This window comes from Carassius gibelio, chromosome B7, assembly GCF_023724105.1.
Source record: "Carassius gibelio isolate Cgi1373 ecotype wild population from Czech Republic chromosome B7, carGib1.2-hapl.c, whole genome shotgun sequence".
NCBI lineage: Eukaryota > Metazoa > Chordata > Actinopteri > Cypriniformes > Cyprinidae > Carassius > Carassius gibelio.
The window spans coordinates 17442514-17464589 of NC_068402.1; the positions used below are offsets into that span (position 1 = coordinate 17442514).

Genomic DNA, 22076 nt, shown 5'->3' on the forward strand with positions numbered 1-22076 from the left:
TTTTACAGGTAAAGCCTACCATTCTCTTATTAGTTCAAAAAATCCAACTCCAGGATCAGTGGACCTGAAGCGTTCATGCTATTGAGTTATCGCTCAGGACCAATCTGCTACAGTTTCAAGAGTCTTCGCAAGTAGCATGCGATCTGACTTTCTCGTGGTCAAGCCAAGATGCTGAATTTGCTTTCTAATCCCGAAATCATCTGCCACTTTCCACAGACAGAGAGCGAGAGAGAGAGACAGAGAACGGAAGCGAGTTGAAAGCGAGGGGGATCATAACAGATTTCTACAGGAACATTTCCCCTTGGAGAGGGAGCGAGTGTTTACTATCAAACACATCTGTGTCTATTCATCTCAGCCAGAGTGTCATCCCTCGCTCTCAACTTCTGTCCAAACACAAACAAACAAACACAAAGACTGCAACTTCTGAGTATGCATCAGCCACCAGACTGCACTCCTGCGTAACCCGTCTTCACACACAGACACGCTCGGAGCTCTCTTTCTCCCAGGATCCTTTTATATCATCTTCTTTCTTTCCCTCCTCTCCTAAAACCTCTCGAATTATCTGCAATATCTTCTTGATAATTCCTCTCTTTCTTTGCGATCTTTGAGGCGAATCCGACAATTTTACAGTGGCTTGGCATCAGGGTCTCCCATTCTTCCACGTATTGTTCTGAACCGTGGCTTAACTCGGTTAAGAGCCCCAACATGATAGCCAGCCTGGTGACTTCAAGAAGGGAATTAAAAGAAGGGATAGAGAAGAAAGACAGACACATTAGACACTCAAAGACATATATCTGCTAAATAAGGTCGGCATGTACCTGACTTTTGTGTACGTCTCTGTGGAATTTAATGAAGCATACTGCATGTGTGTGGTGTTTGTGTGTATATCCCCAGCAGTGATTAATCAGTCATGGTCTTATTCCTCTTACTTCAGCCGCTTATCTCGCTGATCAAGGAGCGAGCTGGAAAAACTGCAGAGTAAATAAATAAATAAACAAAGCGCTAAATAAACCCAGAGTGCGAGGAGGGTTTGGGGAGATAAGACAGATCAGGCATTATAAAGCACTTATTGGTTTTCTAAGAAAAATAAGAATTCAACTTCAAAGACTTGAACGGCTGTTAGAGAACGTCTGCTCCTGCACACTCCGAGCTACACTCAGCACCAGCAGAACAAGACGGAAGCGTCAAATCACGCACATGCACATGATGATACTAATAACTAGAAGCAGTCTGATTCTTTATGCTTTTTTTCCTTTACATCTTCTGTGCTGAAATCTGATCTGTGAGATTTAAGGGAAGTGGATTTAAACATGGTATTAATGTGGTAAATGGCGTACTATGCTGTTATGGGTAGCTGAAAACATAATGAAATTAGTCAAAGTATTATATTAACAAACATGGTCAAACTTTGGGAACGCTGGTCATTCCAATCTTATTGAAATCTGTATGGATTTCTACAAAGTGCTGTGCAAGCTGAATCCACGTGGGCCTGCTAAAATAACAACAGATAATGCATACATACTAAATAAAATAGTTTTTTTGTTTTTACAATGGAAAATTATTTCAAGATCTGACACAATTCTGAAGGGAAAGGCCTTTTTTGTATTATATAATGATACACAAGTTTTCAACACTTTGGGGTCAAGACTTAAAAAGCAATATTATTCAGCAATAATATATATATATATATATATATATATATATTACTGCTTATTAATAGTTATTAAGGTAGTTGTCAGGTTTAGGTACTGTGTAGAATTATGGATGTAGAATACGTTCATGCAGAATATGTGCTTTATAAGTACTAATAAACAGCCAGCATTTTAACAATAGGCATGCTAATAAGCTACTAGATAATAGTGAGAATTTGTCCCTGTATTTAAGTGTTATGCGTTTTATATTATTGTGTATTTTGATCAAATTAATGCAGGCTTGATAAACATCTTAACACCCCAAACTTTTGCACAGTTATGTACATGCACAGCTTGTAATAGTGTAACAAGTGTAATAATGGATCAATCACACATCATGTCTCAAACATCTGACTTCACTAATCTGGCAGCCTGTTGCAAAACCAGTGATTAGTTACTCCTCAAAATATTTGATCAATCCAGTGACAGCTTGACAAGACAATAGGTTTTTTTCAGCATTGTTGGTGTGATAAAACGGGTGGATGTTTTTGTCTGTTAGTCGACTGTGTATAACTGGTCTTGTGGGGACCTGTAAGGCTCTGTGTGTGTACTTCTAAAAAATATCCAACGATATTCCACCCCTGCCACCACACACAAACCCAGCGCTCTCCCTGCCTGCCCAAAGACTCTGTAAAAGCTTCTGTATGCAGGTACAAAGCCAGCGCCCACTCTCTCGCTCGCCCTGTAGGTAGAAAACACAAACACAAGCACACAACCTGCAAGTGGCATATCAGCGCATGAAATTCTCTAAAGGGGTTTAAGTATTTACCCTCCCTGCTAAAATTCAGCTTACCCTGTTCAATAAGGACTTCAAAGGGAATCATAAATACCTTTTGCCAGCAAATTCTACTGTACAGTGTTTTTCTCTTCGCCCCCCTTTTCCTGCTTCTTTTCTTCCCATTCACCCCCCCCCCCCCCCCCCCCCATTCTGCAGTAAAAACCATCCCTTACTGTGAAATTTATTAGGAGCCTTTTATTTACCATTTATAAGTGTAATAAGAGAAATTGGGAGGTAATTTCTGCTGTTATTTAAGCAGGCGAGCCAAAGGAAAATGCAGGTAAATGGATCTGTCATTTTGTTCTGACAGGAAACAATTGTTGAGAGAAAAACATGTACCAAAATTGTTCCAAAACCTATATTTTCAAAATTCGCAGTGACACACAGAAACACCCGCAGATATTATTACTATAATAATTATTATTTTTACTCCAACTTAAATATATATATATATATATATATATATATATATATATATATATATATATATATATATATATATATACACACACACACACACACACATATACATACACATACACAGACACACACATATATACAATCTAATAATAAAATGGTTTGCTGTTGCTATTTTTTTTTTTTCTGAGATCTATTTTATTACAGAAATAACCAGTACAATATTTCCCTGGCATGCATAGATTAAAAAAATAATAATAATACGCAAGACAGTAAAGAGCTACATAGAAAAATACAGAGGCCCTACAGAAGGCATTCTGGAATATTATTATGATGAAAATGTACAGCAAAGCTATTACATTTATAATGTTTTACAAACTCATCAAATAAGTGAATAGAGATTAATTGCCCCGGTCGACCTTAAAATAATTATCAGAACGAGGCAGCTCTAAACTAGATGAAATTGATACACTTGAATAATTAGATCCTTGGCACTGACCTACTGAAGTCAATAAAGGTTATTAAGGCCAATTGCTGTCTAAACGCATTAGAGACAGAGAGAAGCGCTCCGCACCACATCCAGCATTTCAGCGGCTATACGATAATCCCCCTCTCTCTCTCTCTCTCTCTGCTGCCCTCACACACATATACACCCCCTACCTTCAGACACACTAAACCAGATTGGATTCGCTTAACCTTTCAGTGGCTTTGATCAAATGAGCTCACACTGCAATAACATTTACATTGACCCTCACTCTCACTCTCTCGCTGGGGAGAGAGGTCTTTACCTTCCTGTCTGCCACACACACGCGCACGCTAGGTCAATAACGTAATCAGATATCAATGGTGACCCCTGCAGTCATGATTGCTCGCTTTCTCTCGCTCGCTTTCTTTCATTGGACAGAGAGGATGAAATTATGAAACAGTAACTGTGCACGGGCCGACACACACAAATAAAGACCAACACAAACACCGCCGAATAGGAACAGACGATGCACCTAAACCGCTCACTGTATATAATACAACGCATAATAGTGTCTATTCAGTCTGAAAATAAATGTTTCAGCGCACGATATTTGATGACGCCGTTTGTGGCAGAAAGATAGAATAGACAGTGTGAGAGAGAGAGAGAGAGAGAAAAAAGCTTTTTGATGTGACGCTCTGAGCAATAGAAGTGGAAAAAAGTGACAAATTAGAGCTAAAACATCAGAATAAACCCACAGAGCTGTCTCGCTCTCAGCTGTCTCACTCTCAGCCCTGCAACCATGTACAAATGAAAAAAAATAATAATAATATGCCTGGATGGTATTTAAAATATTTTGCATATAGCCAACTATCTCTCCTGAGCCATGCGGGATAGACAGAGTGAGAGAATGAAAGTGTCACTGTTAAAAGCCTAAATAAATGTCAGTGGTGTATGAGGAGTACGATAGCTTCTCTGTAGGGACCCGATGTTCACCCAGTGTGTGTGTGTGTGTGTAGGAGAGAGCGAGAGAAATTGAGGAAAGGGACCTGAGACCTGATGTTTGATAACATTTACCTCATCTTATCAGAGCACATTTAAATGGCTATCTTTATTCTTTTCTTTCTCCTTTTCTATTTTCTGCTATATTTCCTATGTTGTTTCCATTAAGCAGTTCACATTAATTCATGAGGTACAGGTTGGGGGGGGGGGGGGGGCAGCCACAGAAAGAGCGAGAGAGAGAGTTGTTTTATCAGGATGTCATTCAAATGGAGGGGTGAAAATTTGCATCACAACAGCCTGAAGAGCAAGAGAGGGAGACACGAGAAAAAAGAAAGAAGGAAAAAGAAGGAGAGAAACCCCCATGGGAGAGGAGCGGTTTTAATAAACAGCAGGAAGAGGGTGAGCACACAGAGAAACACACGGAGCAGCCAACCCCGGAACCGGTTCGGACTGTGCAAAAATCCAGAAGAGTGCAGGAAGGCCAACGAGACAATTCCCGAGAATCTAGATAAACACATGTCTCCGGTAAATGCCAAGACTGTCTGTCGAAATCATACTTAAATGAATTTAAATCAGCCATGGAAATATCTGATATTCAGATATCAGGAATTCAGATGAATATTTATTTTCTAAGTGCTTTCACATTCATGAGCCATTTATTCAAGCGCTAACAATCCTACAAATTCAATATTTGTTTAACTAATAAAATGCAGAAAGTGGCTTGATCAGGTTAAACTGCATTCATCCACAATTTAAAAAATATAAATAATAAAAAAAGAATAAGTAAGAATTAATGACAAATTTACAAAAAGAGAAATACATTCAAAAAATGGCTAGATGAATGGACGCTGCAAAATATAGATTTTTTTTTTTCCCTCCATGTCCTTTGTACCTATATTTATTTAAAAGATTTATATGGTCAAAACAATATATAATATAATTTCATAATTTAAAGATTATATTTGATCTTACTGTATTATTTACATACAAGCACAATGTTACTATAAAGAAATAATTTAACATTGACACAAAAAATACGGCACTTACATATTAACTAAAACATTTTTTTTAAGTGTGTTTACATTTTAAACCATTATGCATTTCTAAAATGTCTTAATATATGTGTGGAGATCAGCACTTCTAAATTGTGTTTCTTGACAGAGGGAGACTAGTGTCTCACAGTGATAGTGTCTCACCCCTTCAGACACACACACACACACAGAGAGAGAGAGAGAGAGAGAGAGAGAGAGCGGTCCTTAGCCCCAGCAGCACATTAGATGTGATTACTGCTCAAAGAGCGAAAGAGGCAGCCAGTGGAAACCAGTTTATAACGATACAACAGTGCCCCCTATTGAAAGTGACTACAGCTCTGAGAGCAGAGCTGTGTGCTGAACACATATACACACATATGGATAATCAAACATGTGTCCAACAGATAATACTGATCAGCTGTTATTGTCTAGATTTAAATAACCTCTGCAGTACTCTGCCGCTCTGCATACAGGGGTCATCTGCGGGCAGAAGGGTTACTACGTGGACAGACAATATCAATTTTTTTTTTTTTTACAAATAATGCCGTACCAAATAACTTTGGCCAGTAAATATTTAAAACTGCAGCATGAGGTCTATATGGCTTAAATCAAATCTAATTTTCTGAACTGCACTGATGTGACATGAGCAACTGAGGCTTATAAATACCAAATATTACAGGAAACAAACAAGCTGCATGGAAAATGTAACCTCATAGGTTTATGTAGGATACCTAAAGATTATTTTATCACCCAGTACAGCACATAAAAAATACCAATGTGGAATATACCTCTTATTAAGCCACCAAAACTAAATTACAAAGGACAAAACTGCAATTTGTCTTCATGCTCGTCAAATATTGACCTAATCAATGCTGCAATTTATTTTTTACTATATATATATATATATATATATATATATATATATATATATATATATACACAGTGTTGGGGTGTAACACATTACAAGTAACACTGTGACCTAATCAGATTACTTTTTTCAAGTAACTAGTAAAGTAACGCATTACTTTTTAATAAAAGTCGGTTACTTTTTTTTCCCATTTATTAATTGAAAGCTCTCCTGTCCCAATGTTGAGAGAAATCAGGAGTAAGATTTTCCTTTAGTTCTAGAATAAATGTGAACAAGCATTAAATCATTTCATTCACAAACACACGATTTAGTTTTCCTCAAAATTAAGAAAAACTGTTAAAAGCAACTCAGAATATCACTCAAAGCTGCAATAATTAAATATGTTGAATAATACAAATATCCTTTATGTGTTTAAGCACATTTATTAACTAATTCGCTACAGACCTTCGATGATCCAATTTAACCATACTAAAATGCAAAACATTTCTTCTTCTTGTTTTATTGCTGAAGAGTGTTGAACTTTCTTTTTCTGCGTTCTACTGTACAGACGTGAATTTTACATTTTCTTCAGCCTAAACCTTTTGGTGCGAAAGAGCTTTTACATTTGCCAAAAATATACATTGTTATATTAAAAACAAACAAGCAAGCCCAGCCCAGCCTTAAAAAGTAATGTAACATTACTTTAAATAAAAAGTAACTAAGTAATGTAAATGTATATATGTGTGTGCGTGTGTGTGTGTGTGTGTGTGTGTATAAACAAACAGTATGACAAAAACCATGAAAGGTAAACAGGCAAAAAAATAGGACAAGGTCTTATGATAGTGTTAAAACTGATTTTCAAAATCTATTATGTTATTCCTATTCTCTCACTCCATCTGCACACTTGTTTCACATTTACCACATGTTTTGTTTGGTTTAAATATTGTAAAATGTGTTAAGCAATGCTGGGATTACCACTCTGCACTGGTAGCTGAAAGCATAATCAAATTATCCAAAATATTTCGTAAACAAACATGCACATGTAGAGCTACATGTCAGACGCTGAATTCAGCTGCAATCTGGGTGCAGATTCTTTACAGGCCTGCTCCATCACTCTTACCATTCGCTCCATTTCCTTCCAGTCTTTCTCCATCTGTTCCATAGGTTTAGTCCACCAGCTGCAGAATCGAGCGTAACGCCGGCCCTGGAACCAGTACTGCCTCAGCCACTCAAACTCCACCTGAAAGGAACAACACGGGCCAAGATGTTAAAGCTGCACGGTGTCATTTCCACACTAGAGACAACAAAAGATCTGCAAAATGAATCAATGGGTTTTTGTAAAACAAGTTTCACTAATCGTGTTCTTTGTCTGGCATTGGTTGGACAAACAGGTAGTCCTGCCCTAAATGTACACAAATTGTTGATCAAATGTTATACATAAAAGTCATTCATGTACATTAGAATGTTTTTAATAACAAATTATGATTAAAATGTAATGTATTGTAATTCTTGTTTTGAACATAGAAAAATATATTATGATAGAAATTTTGAAGAATGCTAGTAATCAAACTATCGATGGTCCTCATTGACTTCCATAGTAGTCTTTCTCTACTACAGACGTCGATGGGGACGAGCAACTGTTTGGTTCTTCAAAAATCTTCAAAATCTCTTCTTTTGAGTTCAACATTAGAGAGAAACTCGCACAGGTTTGGAATGGCATGATAGTAAGAAAATAATGATAACATTTATTTTTGGGTGAGCTATTCCTTTAATACTATTGGTTTCTGAATGTAAGAACAATTAAAAACCTAGTGCAAAAACCAACTCATTTTGCCTTCCTGGACAAGACAGGCTTATGAAAACTAGGCCAATGAAGTCCAGTCCTTGAACAAGAGGTCAAACCACTGCAAGCTGCTGACATCTACTTCACAGCGACTAAAAAAAAAAAAAAAAAACAGCAGTCAAGTGTGTTTGATAGTCTGTAAAATGTGGTTGTTGGACAAAAATGTTTTGTGCTCCAGTCATTCTTCACTATCCCTCACTCTGGCCTATGTGTAGTGTATTATATCAGCACGGTCTGAAACAACAGCAATCCAGACGTCCATCCATTTATCAAACTCTATCCATCCATCACTGGGCAATTTAGCAGCACAACAGAGCAGCGGAGGGAACTGTGAGTCAGTGAGGTGGGGAGACGGGGGAAGGGCATTTATATGGGGTGCTGGGAGTGATTTTCAAAACTAAACACCCACGTTAAGGTCACGCTAAGGGAACACAGGTAGCCCCACACACTCCTAGAGGACAATGGATGCAGAACAAATCGTACACACACCCCTCTAACAGAACGGCTTTGCTTCATACTCAACATTTTGCATTTTTGTGTACCGCTGATCAAAACGGTGTCATCACAATAGGAAGGGGGCTGATGACATCTGCATTTCCTGTTTTCCTGTTTGTTGTTTCGTTTCCTTTGTTTATGTCTGCTGCTACGTAACACCCAGGAGAGACGTAAAGATTTATCCCACACGCCGAAAACATCTCACCTACACACACTTCTCTTTCCTTTTCTCCTCAGTCGGCTTCTTTTAGTTCTTTACTTCATTGCTTTCATTCTTCATCCCATCAATCTCTCACTTTCTCTTTCTACAGGGAGCAACAGAATCCACCACAGGCTCTCAGCCGTTCTCCTCTGGGAATCTCCCCATCTTTGACTCTTTTGAAGTGATGAGTTAACCCTCCTAAGGATGCTTAATCTAGCCACGTGCACGTGTGTATCTGTGTCTGCCCCACATGTAAATGTAAGCACCTCACATTTGCCCTCCCACAACGGTTGAACAAAGCACTGCTCCAAAATTCATTCTCCAAACAACAGGCCCCTCTGCGCCTTAGCTAAGAGTTACAACTAAACAACACGTCCAAAACACAACAATAGAACAGCAACCCAAACATCCACCCTGTCTCTTTACTGGATTTCACTGTACAGTTGCCTGGTTTGATCTAGAGCATCTGAAGGACATTGAAGTACACAAATTTGATTTATATTTCTTTTTGAAATAATTTTTCTTTTCTGTTTAAAATATCAGCATGGTTGTGATTGTTTTTGTACAACTGTTGATTAAACAATCAAGTCATATGGAGTAGCATATTCAAGACACAATATTGCCAGATGCTGAGTTTATGATCATGTGTTCCCGGCGAATCGAACCCCCAACCTTGCGCTTGATAGTGTAATGCTCTACTAATTGAGCTAAACAAACTGTATATTATATATATATATATATATATATATATATATATATAAATATAAACAGTACAGACCAAAAGTTTGGACACACCTTCTCGTTCAAAGAGTTTTCTTTATTTTCATTACTATGAAAATTGTAGAGTCACACTGAAGGCACCAAGGGCTATTTGACCAAGAAGGAGAGTGATGGACCTGAACCCAATCCAGATGGTTTAGGGGTGAGCTGGACCGCAGACAGAAGGCAAAAGGGTCAACAAGTGCTAAGCATCTCTCGGGGAACTCCTTCAAGACTGTTGGAAGACCATTTCAGGTGACTCTTGAAGCTCATCAGGAGAATGTCAAGAGTCTGCAAAGTAGTAATCAAAGCAAAAGAGGGCTACTTTGAAGAACCTAGAATATGACATATTTTCAGTTGTTTCACACTTTTTTGTTATGTATATAATTCCATACATAATTCCACATGTGTTCATTCATAGTTTTGATGCCTTCAGTGTGAATCTACAATTTTCATAATAATGAAAATAAAGAAAACTCTTTGAATGAGAAGGTGTGTCCAAACTTTTGGTCTGTACTGTAAATATATATATATTATGATCAGAATTACTGGCACCCTTGGTAAATATGATCAAAGAAGGCTAAGAAAATGAATATTTTTGATCTTTAATGTATTTTTATTTTTTTTAACATAAAAATATAACCTTTCAGTGAAGAATAAGAATTTAAAATAGGTGAAATATCATTATGAAATAAGGTGTTTGTTTTTTTGTTTTTTTTACGGACGCACAGCGCACCTGTATTTGCTGAACTGTAAACTCTGTGAAGGCGCACAACTCACCGTCGCTTTGCTGATAGCGCTGTTTCTCACACATGCAAAGAGAGAAAGTGAGTCTAACCACGCTGAATCGATGTGCTACATGTAAACTATATTCTTTGTTGTAATTTCCTGTCAAAATAATGGACTTCATTTAGAATTATTCAGCTTTTTAGAGCAAGCAAAAGATATGCCGCGGATATGGGATAGATATGGGCGGAGTCAATGCGCTCATCTTACCGTCCTGGTTTTGATTTCAGCAAATCATTATTTAACAGAAACCCTAAATGATCAAAAATATAAATAAATATAAGTTCAGTTAAAATAACAAATATGCATTCATACATGGTTACCAAGTTTTAGTTCTAATCACTAAAGTTATATCATTAAATAGTGCCTAATACCATAACTTAATGCTTGACTGACTGATTAAGAAGCTAAGATTTAAGAAGCTGTGCCATTTTACAAAGATTAGCTGAGTGGAATCATATATATATATATATATATATATGATATATTATATATTAGGGCTGGGACTTTAACGCGTTAATTTAGATGAATTAATTACACAAAAAATAACGCGTTAATTAAGATTAATGAATAACAGAAAAAAATGTCCCGCATTTTCAATAACTTATTTTTGCACCGCGGAACGTTTCTCACTGGATGAGTTTCGGCGGACCGATTATACTGAAGCACCAACTAGCGTTCGCATATCACTGCAGCACATCGAGCCTCAAGTATCACCTAAACGCAAAACATATAGCAGCTAGCGTGGACTTTACACTTTGATGAACTATGTATTATTTTGTTGGTGCAACAGTTTATGTTGAACTCTTGATTGTTTTGGCCAAGGTTATTGAGAGTTGGAATTAGTATTTTATGGCCTCTGAAGCAACAGAGAGATGTTTTCTAATAGTCAGTGTTTCCAATGTTCTGAATGTACTTGACAGTATTGTGTTAAAAAACAGTTTACAGAAGGTTCCAGCACCTATAAGCTACCTGAATTTCTGAAATGTACTATTTCTAAATTGTTTCTAAATATGCTATTGCTACACTTAATGGCAAAAATTGCACTGGTCTGCAAAATTTGCTTGAACAAAAATAAACAATATTTTGTTGCTTAAGCTTATGTATTCAGTCATTATTCAATGGTATACTATAAATCCATGTGAAAAAAAATTACTTCTCATTGTTCTCAGGTCAAATATTTATCTGCGATTAAAATGCGATTAATTTCGATTAATTAATTACAAAGCCTCTAATTAATTAGATTAATTTTTTAATCGAGTCCCGGCCCTAATATATATATATATATATATATATATATATATATATATATATATATATATGTATGTGTGTGTGTAAAATAGTATATCAGTCTAAACAAAAAACAAACAAAAAAATGTCTAGCCAATGGCGATTATATTGCCAAGCTGTGCGTAGAGGGTTGTTATGAGCATAAAATTATCGAGCCATGGCTTCCTGTTTCACAGAAATATAAATAGAGTGCCAAAAAACAAATAATATATTTCTGATGTGCAGAAAAAGATAATTGAGCTTCAAAATTCCCATTTCCACGATCAGGGCAATAATTAAGAAGTTACAATCAACAGAAAAGGTTATGAATCTTCCTGGAAGAGGACGTGTCTATATTGTCTTAATGCACCGTGTGGAGGAGAGTTTGAGTGGCCAAAGACTCAAGGACCACAGCTGGAGAATTGCAGAAAAAGGCGGAGTTTCGGGGTCAGAAAACCTTAAAAAAATTATCAAACAGCACATACATCACCACATGTTGTTTAGGAGGGCTTCCAGAAAAAAAAGAAACCAAAAAAAAGACACATGGCATCATTGATTCTATAAAATACCAACAGATAAAAAACCAAATAGTGACTGACTCTGTTAGAAATCTTATAATGGGCCATGGTTGGATCTTCCAACCGAACAATAATCCAAAAACAACACAAAAATGGGTACAAAACCAAGCTTCTGCTATGGCCAGTCCAGTTCCCTGACCTGAGCCCTATAGAAAAACTGAAGAGGAAAAGCACCGTCATGGAGCTGGGAATCTAAAGGGTCTGGAGTGATTCTGGATGAAGGAACGGTCTCTGATCTCTTGTGAGGTGATCTCTAACCTCATCAGGCATTATAGGAGAAAACTCTTATACTATTTTGGCAAATGGAGGTTTCAAAAATTATTGAATAAAAGGGTTCCATTAATTGTGTCCAACGTGTATTAAAGAAAAACATTTATCTCACAATGACACCCCTCTCCCTTTAATTCTTATTCTTAGATGTTACATTTTTTTTGTGATTGTTTTTTATTTTTTTTTATTAAAGATCAAAAGGATTAACAATGCAGATTTATTTTCATAGCCTTCTTTGATCATATTTGCCAAGGGTACTTACCATTCTGACCACACGTATATATATATATATATACTGTATATATATATATATATATATACTGTATATATATATATATATATATATATATATATATATATATATATATATATATATATATATATATATATATATATATATATATATATATATATATATATATATGTTTGTGTGTTTGTGTGTGTGTGTGTATGCGTTTTGTTTTTAAATCCTGTTGCACTGAAAAACTGGTGTGGATCTGATGGACCATAAAACTACACACCTGACTCTCTTATTCAGCTTCATAAAAACCTGTGTTGGCTATCAGTTTATAAGCATTCAAACTGGCTTGAACAGGATCATCTTTAGTTGGACTGAGATCAGACACCCAGGGTTCACTTTCACATATGGCCGTCTTCAAAGAAATGCTACACTTTGTGTTGGTTCAAACCTACAATCGCTTCAGACCAATGCCGACCGCTGACAGTCTCTCTACGGACGCCGGAGGCTACAAATGCTAGCAGCCGCTTTTGTGTCTGTCGTTCCCCCCCGTGCTGATTGTCTGTCTGTCCTTCTGCGTTGAAAGCCCACACAGCGCAGAGCGCTTTGAGCCAACATGGAGGCCAGTTTCCCGCAGAGCAGGCCTGCAACAGGCACAGACCTGGAAACTATGCGGCTGGCATTTAGAGCCAAGCCGTCTGCTGCTGTGAGGTACTGAGACTAAATGCCACCTGCATATGCTGGAGGGAGAAAGAGAGAGGAAACAGACAGAAATAAAAGGCTCACAGAGACAGGTGGAGAGTCTGTTGTCCTATATTTCCAGCTGAACGTGGCGGTAACTACTAGTAAGCTATGCTACTGGTCAGGTGCTCATCACAGTAACCGGAGGATAAAGCACTGTGCCATTTTATAGATCAAATGGTTTAAGATTTCTAGATATCTTTCACATGAGGCTCACTGTTAGGACTACCAATCAATTTCACCAGATCACCCTCGAGTCCAGCACTGCTGGGACTCAATCAATAGAGGCCAGTCTGTGCTGTTTGCTCTGTCAACCCACATATCCACACATATAAATAAAGAGCCATATATGTGTGTGTGCACATCAGTTCAATGAGAATTGCAGTGATGCAAAAAGTAATTACATATAACTTAAGTATTCAGTCACATAACTTCTTTTATTCCATAAATGTGACCCTGGAGCATTCACTCCACAGTCACTCATGGGGTATATTTTTAGCAATAGCCAAAAAAAAAAAAAAAAAAAAAAACATTATCGATTTAACTTTTATGCCATCATTAGGATATTAAGCAAAAATCGTGTTCCATTAAGACATTTTGTAAATTTCCTACTGTAAATATATCAAAATTACATTTTTGATTAGTAATATGTATTGCTAAGAACTTCAATTGGACAACTTAAGAAGCGATTTCCTCAGTATTTTGAGTAAATCAGATTCCATATTTTCAAACAGTTGTATCTCAGCAAAAATTGTCCGATCCTAATAAACCATACATCAATGGAAAGCTTCTTTATTCAGTTTTCAGAAGATGTATAAATCTAAATTTACATTTAAGACTAGTTTTGTGGTCCAGGGTCACAAATGTGTTAAAGTGTAAAAAAAAACTTTTTTGCCCGATTTTATTTGCATCTTGGAGTTTCTGTTCCACAATTTTTATTCAATTTCACAAGATTTTGCATAAAAACAATTACATGGCTGGAAACTCACCTACTTATTTAAAAGAACACAAACATTTATAGTGCTTATGCAAAACTAGTGCGTTCTGAGCAGTTGAAAAAATTTGCATAAAAATACATTGCTGGAAATCTGATTACTGGTATTAAACTTAAATATGTATAAGCAAATTAGATTTGAAAGCAATGGCGGACAGAGGATTTTCAGCAAATAACGATACAACCCTCACACAAATCTATCATCGTACGGCATCAGAAGACTTGGAATATTGCACGTGTACAGGTGTCAAGGTGCCACTTTTTGTGTCCATTTGAAAGTTCACAGCCCCTAGCACTTTCTACTTTCACGGTATGGAAAAGAGTTGTTTGGACATTTTCTGGTTTTCCAGAAAATAAAGCATGTCATACAGGTTTTGAACAACATGAGGGTAAACAAATGTTGACAGAATTTTCATTGTGAGGCGAAACAGCCCTCAATTCAACACCATTTCAGAAGACCCTGCAGACCCCAAACCTTGGAAGCGAGAGATACATGGTGCAGAAAAGCACTAAGCACCCTCTCATGAACCTCCAAATCCCAGCATCAACACTAAACACACAGGTAAACTTTCGTCTTTCAACATCAATAGACTAACACACTCCATTAATCCTATACACTGCAGATCCTCTACAGATCCCCCATCATCTCCATGCAGTCCACCTCACTAAACAAGAGCTACACACCGAGCTCTGCTAGAACAGCATGCTGGGATAAAAATGAGTATCAATAATAAATAATACAATAATACATCATTTAAGAACACACACAGGCCCTCGTGGGCAGTTTCAACAAAATAGCCCCAATCAGGTCAGAGTATCGAGGTCGGTAACCTCAGGGGAAGCTGCTGCCCCCGGGCAGGGGTGTATATATAAATATATATATAGCCGTTTATATTTTGATGGGGGTTTTAAGGTGCTGGGTTGTAATCCAGTTGGGTTGGCGTTCAACAGAGACTTACACAAGGCCGTACTGATAGTTAGGCCCTCTGAAAGAGCTATTGTTTGGGGTTTGAAAAATTAATGGCAAGTACAACCTTTAAAAAACCTCCAAGCAACCTCATCTGTTATGGCACGAGACACACATTTGGGATTTGGTGTTATGAGTACACATTTTACATTGCTTCAAACACACTCACAATCTTGTTCAAATACACACCTCGTTGTGGATGTCCTCAATGTGCTGGAGGGTGGAGGGGAGGAGGGACTTCAGGCTCTTGGTGGTCTTCTCAGAGTCGGTGTGTAAATTCTCCAAGGCCTCTGAGCAGCGTTTCTTTATGTAGTCCAGCGTTCCTGTACAACACTAAAGGAACATGACAGATAATAGTGTCATATTTACTTATGAGCCAGAAATACTGTTTGAGGATTTAACATGAATGTTGATGAAGGTTCTGGTCTGTTCAGGACAACTGGAGATGTGGCGCTTACCTGTGCAACTCTGTGAGTAGAGCTGAATCTAGCCGTGTCACCAGCCAGTACACAGTGCTGATGCGTCCGATTCAGATCATCTACAGGTACCATCACATACAGCCACACACACATAGACAACAGATGAAACATACTTCAATATTATTATGAACCTAGGAAGAGAGCATTTGTCTTGGTTATTCTGTTTATATATACATATATATATATACAGCCCTTGAGTGAACTGACTTTCCTTTGCTCCTTTCTCTGATGTACTGCAGCATAAACAGTAATGTCTCTTTCATTTCCTCTGTATGCTATTATTATTATTTTTCTGATGCATTAAATTGGTATCTAATAAAACTCTGATTCTCTCAACCTCGGTGTAAATCCTGGGCCATACCAAATTCTCCTAATACATATTTATCGTTATTCTCTTGTCATCGAGGGGCTGCTGTGCTTCAGTTAAAAGCGGGCTTTTAAATCTATAGGGTCAAAACCTCTCCCTAGGTCTGTCCTGTCCCTGGAGCATTCAGCACAGGAAATCTTATTACAGCTGGGGCCGGTGTCGGTCCAACAAATTGTTCTCCGCTACCCAGCACCAAATTCCATTTTTGAGAATCTACTGATTAGATTTGCACACAGGAGTGTGAGGCATCAGCAGATGGAGGGGAAGAGATGTGACAGTGTTAGAGAATCGCAGGAATGGGGAGTGAAATGACTTATTTTCTGTACACCTTTCTTTCTCCTTAGCTTGCTTTTCTTTTTTCCTTCCTTCTCCCATTTCCACTTTTTCTTCCCTTTGTCTTTTATACTTAGCTTCTTTTCCATTTTTTTTTTCATTTTTCCTTTTAACCATTCCCCTTTTTTCATTCCTAATACTTCCTTTACCTTCCTTCTCTCTCTTTAAAAGTCCTTTCCCATCATTTTTACTTCCTAAAACGTCCCCTACCTTAAACTCAAAATTTCTTTCTTTTTTTATTTCCTTCCTTTTATTTTTGTTCCTTTACATTCCTTCCTACTTTTCTCTTCTCATATCTTATCCTTCCTAATTTTCTTGTTTCCTTATTTCCTTCTCTCTTTTCCTTCCTTCTTTTTGTTTCCCTTCCTTCTCTTCTTTTTAACTTGCATCCTTTTCCATTTTTGCAAACTACAGCTTGTTCTATCCTTTACAGTGTTTTTGTACCACATTTTCCTTTGTTTCTCCCTTTCCTATATATTCTTATACACATACACATACAAACACACACATACACACACATATACACTACTTTTCAAAAGTTTGGGATCATTAAGATTTGGAATGTTTTTTAAAGAAGACTTATGCTCATCAAGGCTGCATTTATTTTATAAAAAAAAAAAAAAATCCCTTAAACTGTAATTTATTTCAGTTTTGCAAAGCTGAATTTCCATCAGCCATTACTCCAGTATAAACTGTCACATGATCCTGAAGAAATCATTATAATATGCTGATTTATCATTAGAATTCATGTTGAATTATTTTTTTGGTTGATGAATTGATTGAGGTGATCGGTTTGTAGCACTGCTGAGGTGGTATGAAAGCCCAGGTTTCTTTGACAGTCACCTTCAGTTCATCAGCATGTTTTGGTCTCTTGCTTCTCATTTTTCTCTTGACAATACCCCATATATTCTCTCTGGGGTTCAGGTCTGGTGAGTTTGCTGGTCAGTCAGGCACACCAACACCATTGCCATTTAACCAACTTTGGTGCTTTTGTCAGTGTGGGCAGGTGCTACATCCTGCTGGAAAATGAAATCAGCATCTTCAAGAAGCTGGTCAGCAGAAGGAAACATGAAGTGCTCCAAAATATCTTGGTAAACTGGTCCAGTGACTTTGCTTTTCAAAAAACACAATGGACCAACACCAGCAGATGACATTGCACCCCAAATCATCACAGACTGTGGGAATTTAACACTGGACTTAAATCAACTTTGGCTATGAGCTTCTCCACCCTTCCTCCAGACTCTAGGACCTTGGTTTCCAAATGAAATACAAAACTTGCTATCATCTAAAAAGAGGACATTGGACCACTAGGCAACGGTCCAGTTCTTCTTCTCCTTAGCCCAAGTAAGATGCCTCTGTGGTTCAGGAGTGGCTTAACAAGAGGAATACGACAAGTGTAACCAAATTACTTGACACATCTGCATGCCTTGACCCCAGCCTCAGTCCATTCCTTGTGAAGTTCACTCAAATTCTTGAATTGAGTTTGTCTGACAATCCTCATAAGGCTGCGGTTCTCTCAGTTGGTTTTGGATTTTTATCTTACACACTTTTTCCTTCCACTCAACTTTTTGTTAACATGCTTGGATACAGCACTCTGTAAACAGCTAGCTTTTATTGGCAATGAATGTTTTTGGCTTACCCTCTTCTGGACAACTGTCAGATCAGCAGTCTTCCCCATTACTGTGTAGCCTAGTGAACCAAACTGAGAGACCATTTTGAAGGCTCGGGAAACCTTTGCAGGTCTTTTTAGTTGATTAGCTGATTGACATGTCATCATATTCTAATTTGTTGAGATAGTGAATTGGTGTCTTTTTGTTAAATGTGAGTCAAAATCATCACAATTAAAAGAACCAAAGACTTAAACTACTTCAGTCTCTATGCACTGAATTTATTTAATACATGAGTTTCACAATTTGAGTTGAAATAAATTAACTTTTCCATGGCATTCTAATTTATTGAGATGCACCTGTATATATTTTCTAACAATATAAATATTTTCTATCACTTCTTAATGGATGCTTACTGAAAACCCTCAACACACATCCATCTTGACTTCATGTGCCTTTAGAAGTAGCTTTCTACAAATTCAGGAAAAATAAATTGAAAATAAAATAAAATCTGACTAATTCAGCCAGAAGAAGTCTCATTAACAGTTCATAAGCCAGTTTTCCAGTCACACTTTCACCATTGCCCTGCACCCAGGAAACGCATTATGACCCATTATGTTTCTGCTGATTTTCACTTAATTAAAGTCACTTGACAAGAATAAGAGTGCCACTAGGTAGGTATAAATAACATTCAGTTTAGAGCAGCCAGCCACAAAGAGGCCTGATTACAGCAAAGCTCCTCCAAACAGAGGAAAATTTGCAAGCGAAGATGATACAATTGTGTGCATGATTGTGGGGGGCGGTGGCATTAGTCATGCTTGTACACAGAAATCGGGAAATAAATAGTGTCCTTATCAAGGTCATCAGACTCAGTTTATGGGCTATTTAGAGGAGAGGGTTTGTGCGTATGTGGGGTCGAAGACAGGGGCATCTGTTGTAGCCATCAGTAATAAAAGTCTGATTTACTGATTCTCTCTCTCAGTCCTGCTCTCAGACTGGGGTCACAACGCTTCATAAAATAACATTTGGTTTTCTTAACCTCTCTGATACACATGATAAAGGAACCTGTGGAAGCAAAATCCTAGGGAAACAGACACATATGTATATAAAAGGATGTAGATGTGTATATCCTCTGGGAAAGATAATTCCTGGTCTAATGCATTTCAAGATGACCGAGACGGTACAATCCGCTTTACACATGTACTTGAGTCTACTGTTTCTGGATGCAGATGAAAGTGATTGTGTACCTGTCATATAGTAGCAGTCTCCGGACTGTAGAGGCAAAGCCAGACCTGGTGTGTGGATGTCCCAGGCCACCTTCAGTCCAACACGCCAACATGCTTTCTCTTTCTGTACTTCCTCCTTCCCTGAACCTTCTCCTTCTTCTTTCTTCGGTTCTTCTTTACTTGTTCCTTCACCTTCTGTCTCTGCTTCTTTTTCTTTTTCTTTACTCTGTCCCTCCCCATCCTTTTCAGTCACCCCTGTAAGCAAAGATGTACTGTAGCTTAACATTTACAGCAGGGATGCACCAGTTTTTTTATGTATTTATATATTTTTTATAACAAATAATGAGATAATTATTTATTTGTCATAGCCAGTGACAACTGAATGCTCAATGTTTAATTTCTATGGTGACTTTAGTTTAATGTGTCAACAACTTGCAACAACTTACAGCACATGTATTTATTTACTATAGTAATAACAGTGATCGTACACAAACAATGGACGTAGCCAGGCTTTGAAAATTAGTGAGGTCCAAGGGTTTCTATAATAACCCCCTTATTATAGAAATGTGCTATAATAACCCCTTTAAATACAACTAATTATATACTCTAACACTTGGAAAGAGACAGGAATGTAGAATCTTTTGGAGTGATGCTCAATTTAAAATCATACCCTACTTATTGCATCAAAGTTTGTTAATAATCTATTTATGGGGTGGATAATTTTATCAGTTGTTTATTATTCATGCAAACATACATATTGCCCACCACACGCGTTATTTTTGGATAGTCAACATTACAAAAGACAATACCTGACACTCAGCTCCAGTGGCGCAGAAGGTAAAGCGTGTCATACAAATTTTGACGTGATCGTTCGAATCCGCCTTTTGGCAATTTTTTTTCCTCCTTTTTCAAATTTCAAATCACTTTAGAAAAGTTTAAATTAAGTTAAAATTAAGTAAATAATTAAAAAGTTAAGGGTAGGTGTAGGGAGGGCTTTATTGTCCCAGGAAGGTGGCATCCATTAAATTAGACTCAATAAGTTATTATTGCATACTGTTTTATAATGTACAACAATACTGAGGGGCAGATAATTGCCACTATTTGCATTAAGTAGTATAAATAGCAGAAAATTCTGCTATTATAACATAATATAAATACAATCTATAGATATTTGCACTTAGTGTAAATAGCCACTGCCTTTTTGGATTACTGGCAGACTAATGCCGGGGATGCAATGTTGCCAGATGTTGCTATTATAATAAACAAAAACCTATAAATAAATAAAATAAACGGAAATTATTTCAAATATTTTGTACATTAGATAAGATTAAGTTATCGCTGACCCTAAACCGCAACTTCCTACTTTATTAATTGTTTTAAGTGTTAAATTTAGTGGAAAAACAAGTAAAAAAAATATTTGTATAATATTTAATACATAATAATACTTATAATAGTTGGATCTGGCAACAAGTCTCGCACTCTCGCTCACAACACTCTGAAGACTCGTTCACTTTGGAAGCGTCCTGTGGAGATCATTTTCATACCACGGACGCGAAATATTATGAATTATACATGCAAGACTTTCATATGATGAGTTTAGCAGCAAATTAGTCAATCAGAGAACATTTCAAGGACAAAATTACAAGGAGTTTTAGACCACACTGCATTAACAACTTCTTCAGTCGGTTCTGGATACAATGCAGCAGTTTAATGCCATTTCCCGAAGTTGCCGTTTCAAGAACCACAATAAGTGCACTGTGAGTCGCTTTGGATAAAATGTATTACTAATACTTAATACAGTACGTATTAATAGAATGTTGTGCAACTTCAACCAATGAGCTGTCTTTATCAAAAAACTATGATAAATACAGAAAGAGAAATACAGAAAGAAAGTGTAACTGATAATACAAAAAAAAAAGTAAGTAAACAAAATCAGAGAGGGCAGGCTGGCACCTATCAGTGAAATCAATACAAAAGCGCTCTTGGAAGCCCGAGCCCTGAGCAAGGCTTTCTCAGCGCTCAGCAGGGATAAATTGTAACTTAATTTCAGCCTTTGCTTTCTGACACAGCTCTCAAAGGGCCATGCGCAGCTAGCACAGCAGCGGTGGAAAAGATTCCATCTAAAACACTTCAAAATCACAGTGGCACACACCATTGCCTGTTAGAAAAGGAAATGAGCTGGATCTAGTCAGTGTTGGATGAAGAGCTGAACAGATTTGTCACTGAGCGACTCCCCTCGCTGGAGACTACACGCCACAGCACGGCCAGCATACTCTATAAACCCATCACAGATGTGTTAAAAGATACAGGCATCATGAAAAGCTTCGGTGAGATATTCTTCTTCAAAGCTTGTTCAGGTGAAACAAGAATCTATACAACACACAGATGTTATCCAAAGGGAAAATAAAAAATAAAACCCATTCATGCACACACATACACACACACACAGCAACAAATAAATGATGTACAAAGTGATATTCTTCTGAGCAACAATTGGTTTCAGCTGGTCTGCAGCATTTCATAGTGATTTCTCTAAAGTGAAGGCAACATTTTGTGCAATGCTCTGCACGGGTGCGCACGCATGCAAAAGCGTTCCATCAGGGGAGTCTCTCTGAAGTCTGGAACCGAGGGGTCAATTTTACCTCCAAAAGAACAGCTGTGGAATAATTCCACAAAAACTGACACATTCACAC

The 22076-nt window shown here is 37.3% G+C and overlaps 1 protein-coding gene across 2 annotated transcripts in view; it reads right to left on the bottom strand.

Moving 5' to 3' along the window:
• Window positions 1-22076, bottom strand: part of LOC127961773 (alpha-ketoglutarate-dependent dioxygenase FTO) — a 127436-nt gene that overhangs the window by 77770 nt on the left and 27590 nt on the right. For both annotated transcript variants that reach the window (XM_052561024.1, XM_052561025.1), the window contains 4 exons: window positions 19405-19638; window positions 15830-15909; window positions 15561-15704; window positions 7350-7469 (listed from right to left, as the gene is read on the bottom strand). In XM_052561024.1, coding sequence (XP_052416984.1) covers window positions 7350-7469; window positions 15561-15704; window positions 15830-15909; window positions 19405-19638 — 578 coding nt within the window. The remainder of the gene's footprint in view (window positions 1-7349; window positions 7470-15560; window positions 15705-15829; window positions 15910-19404; window positions 19639-22076) is intronic.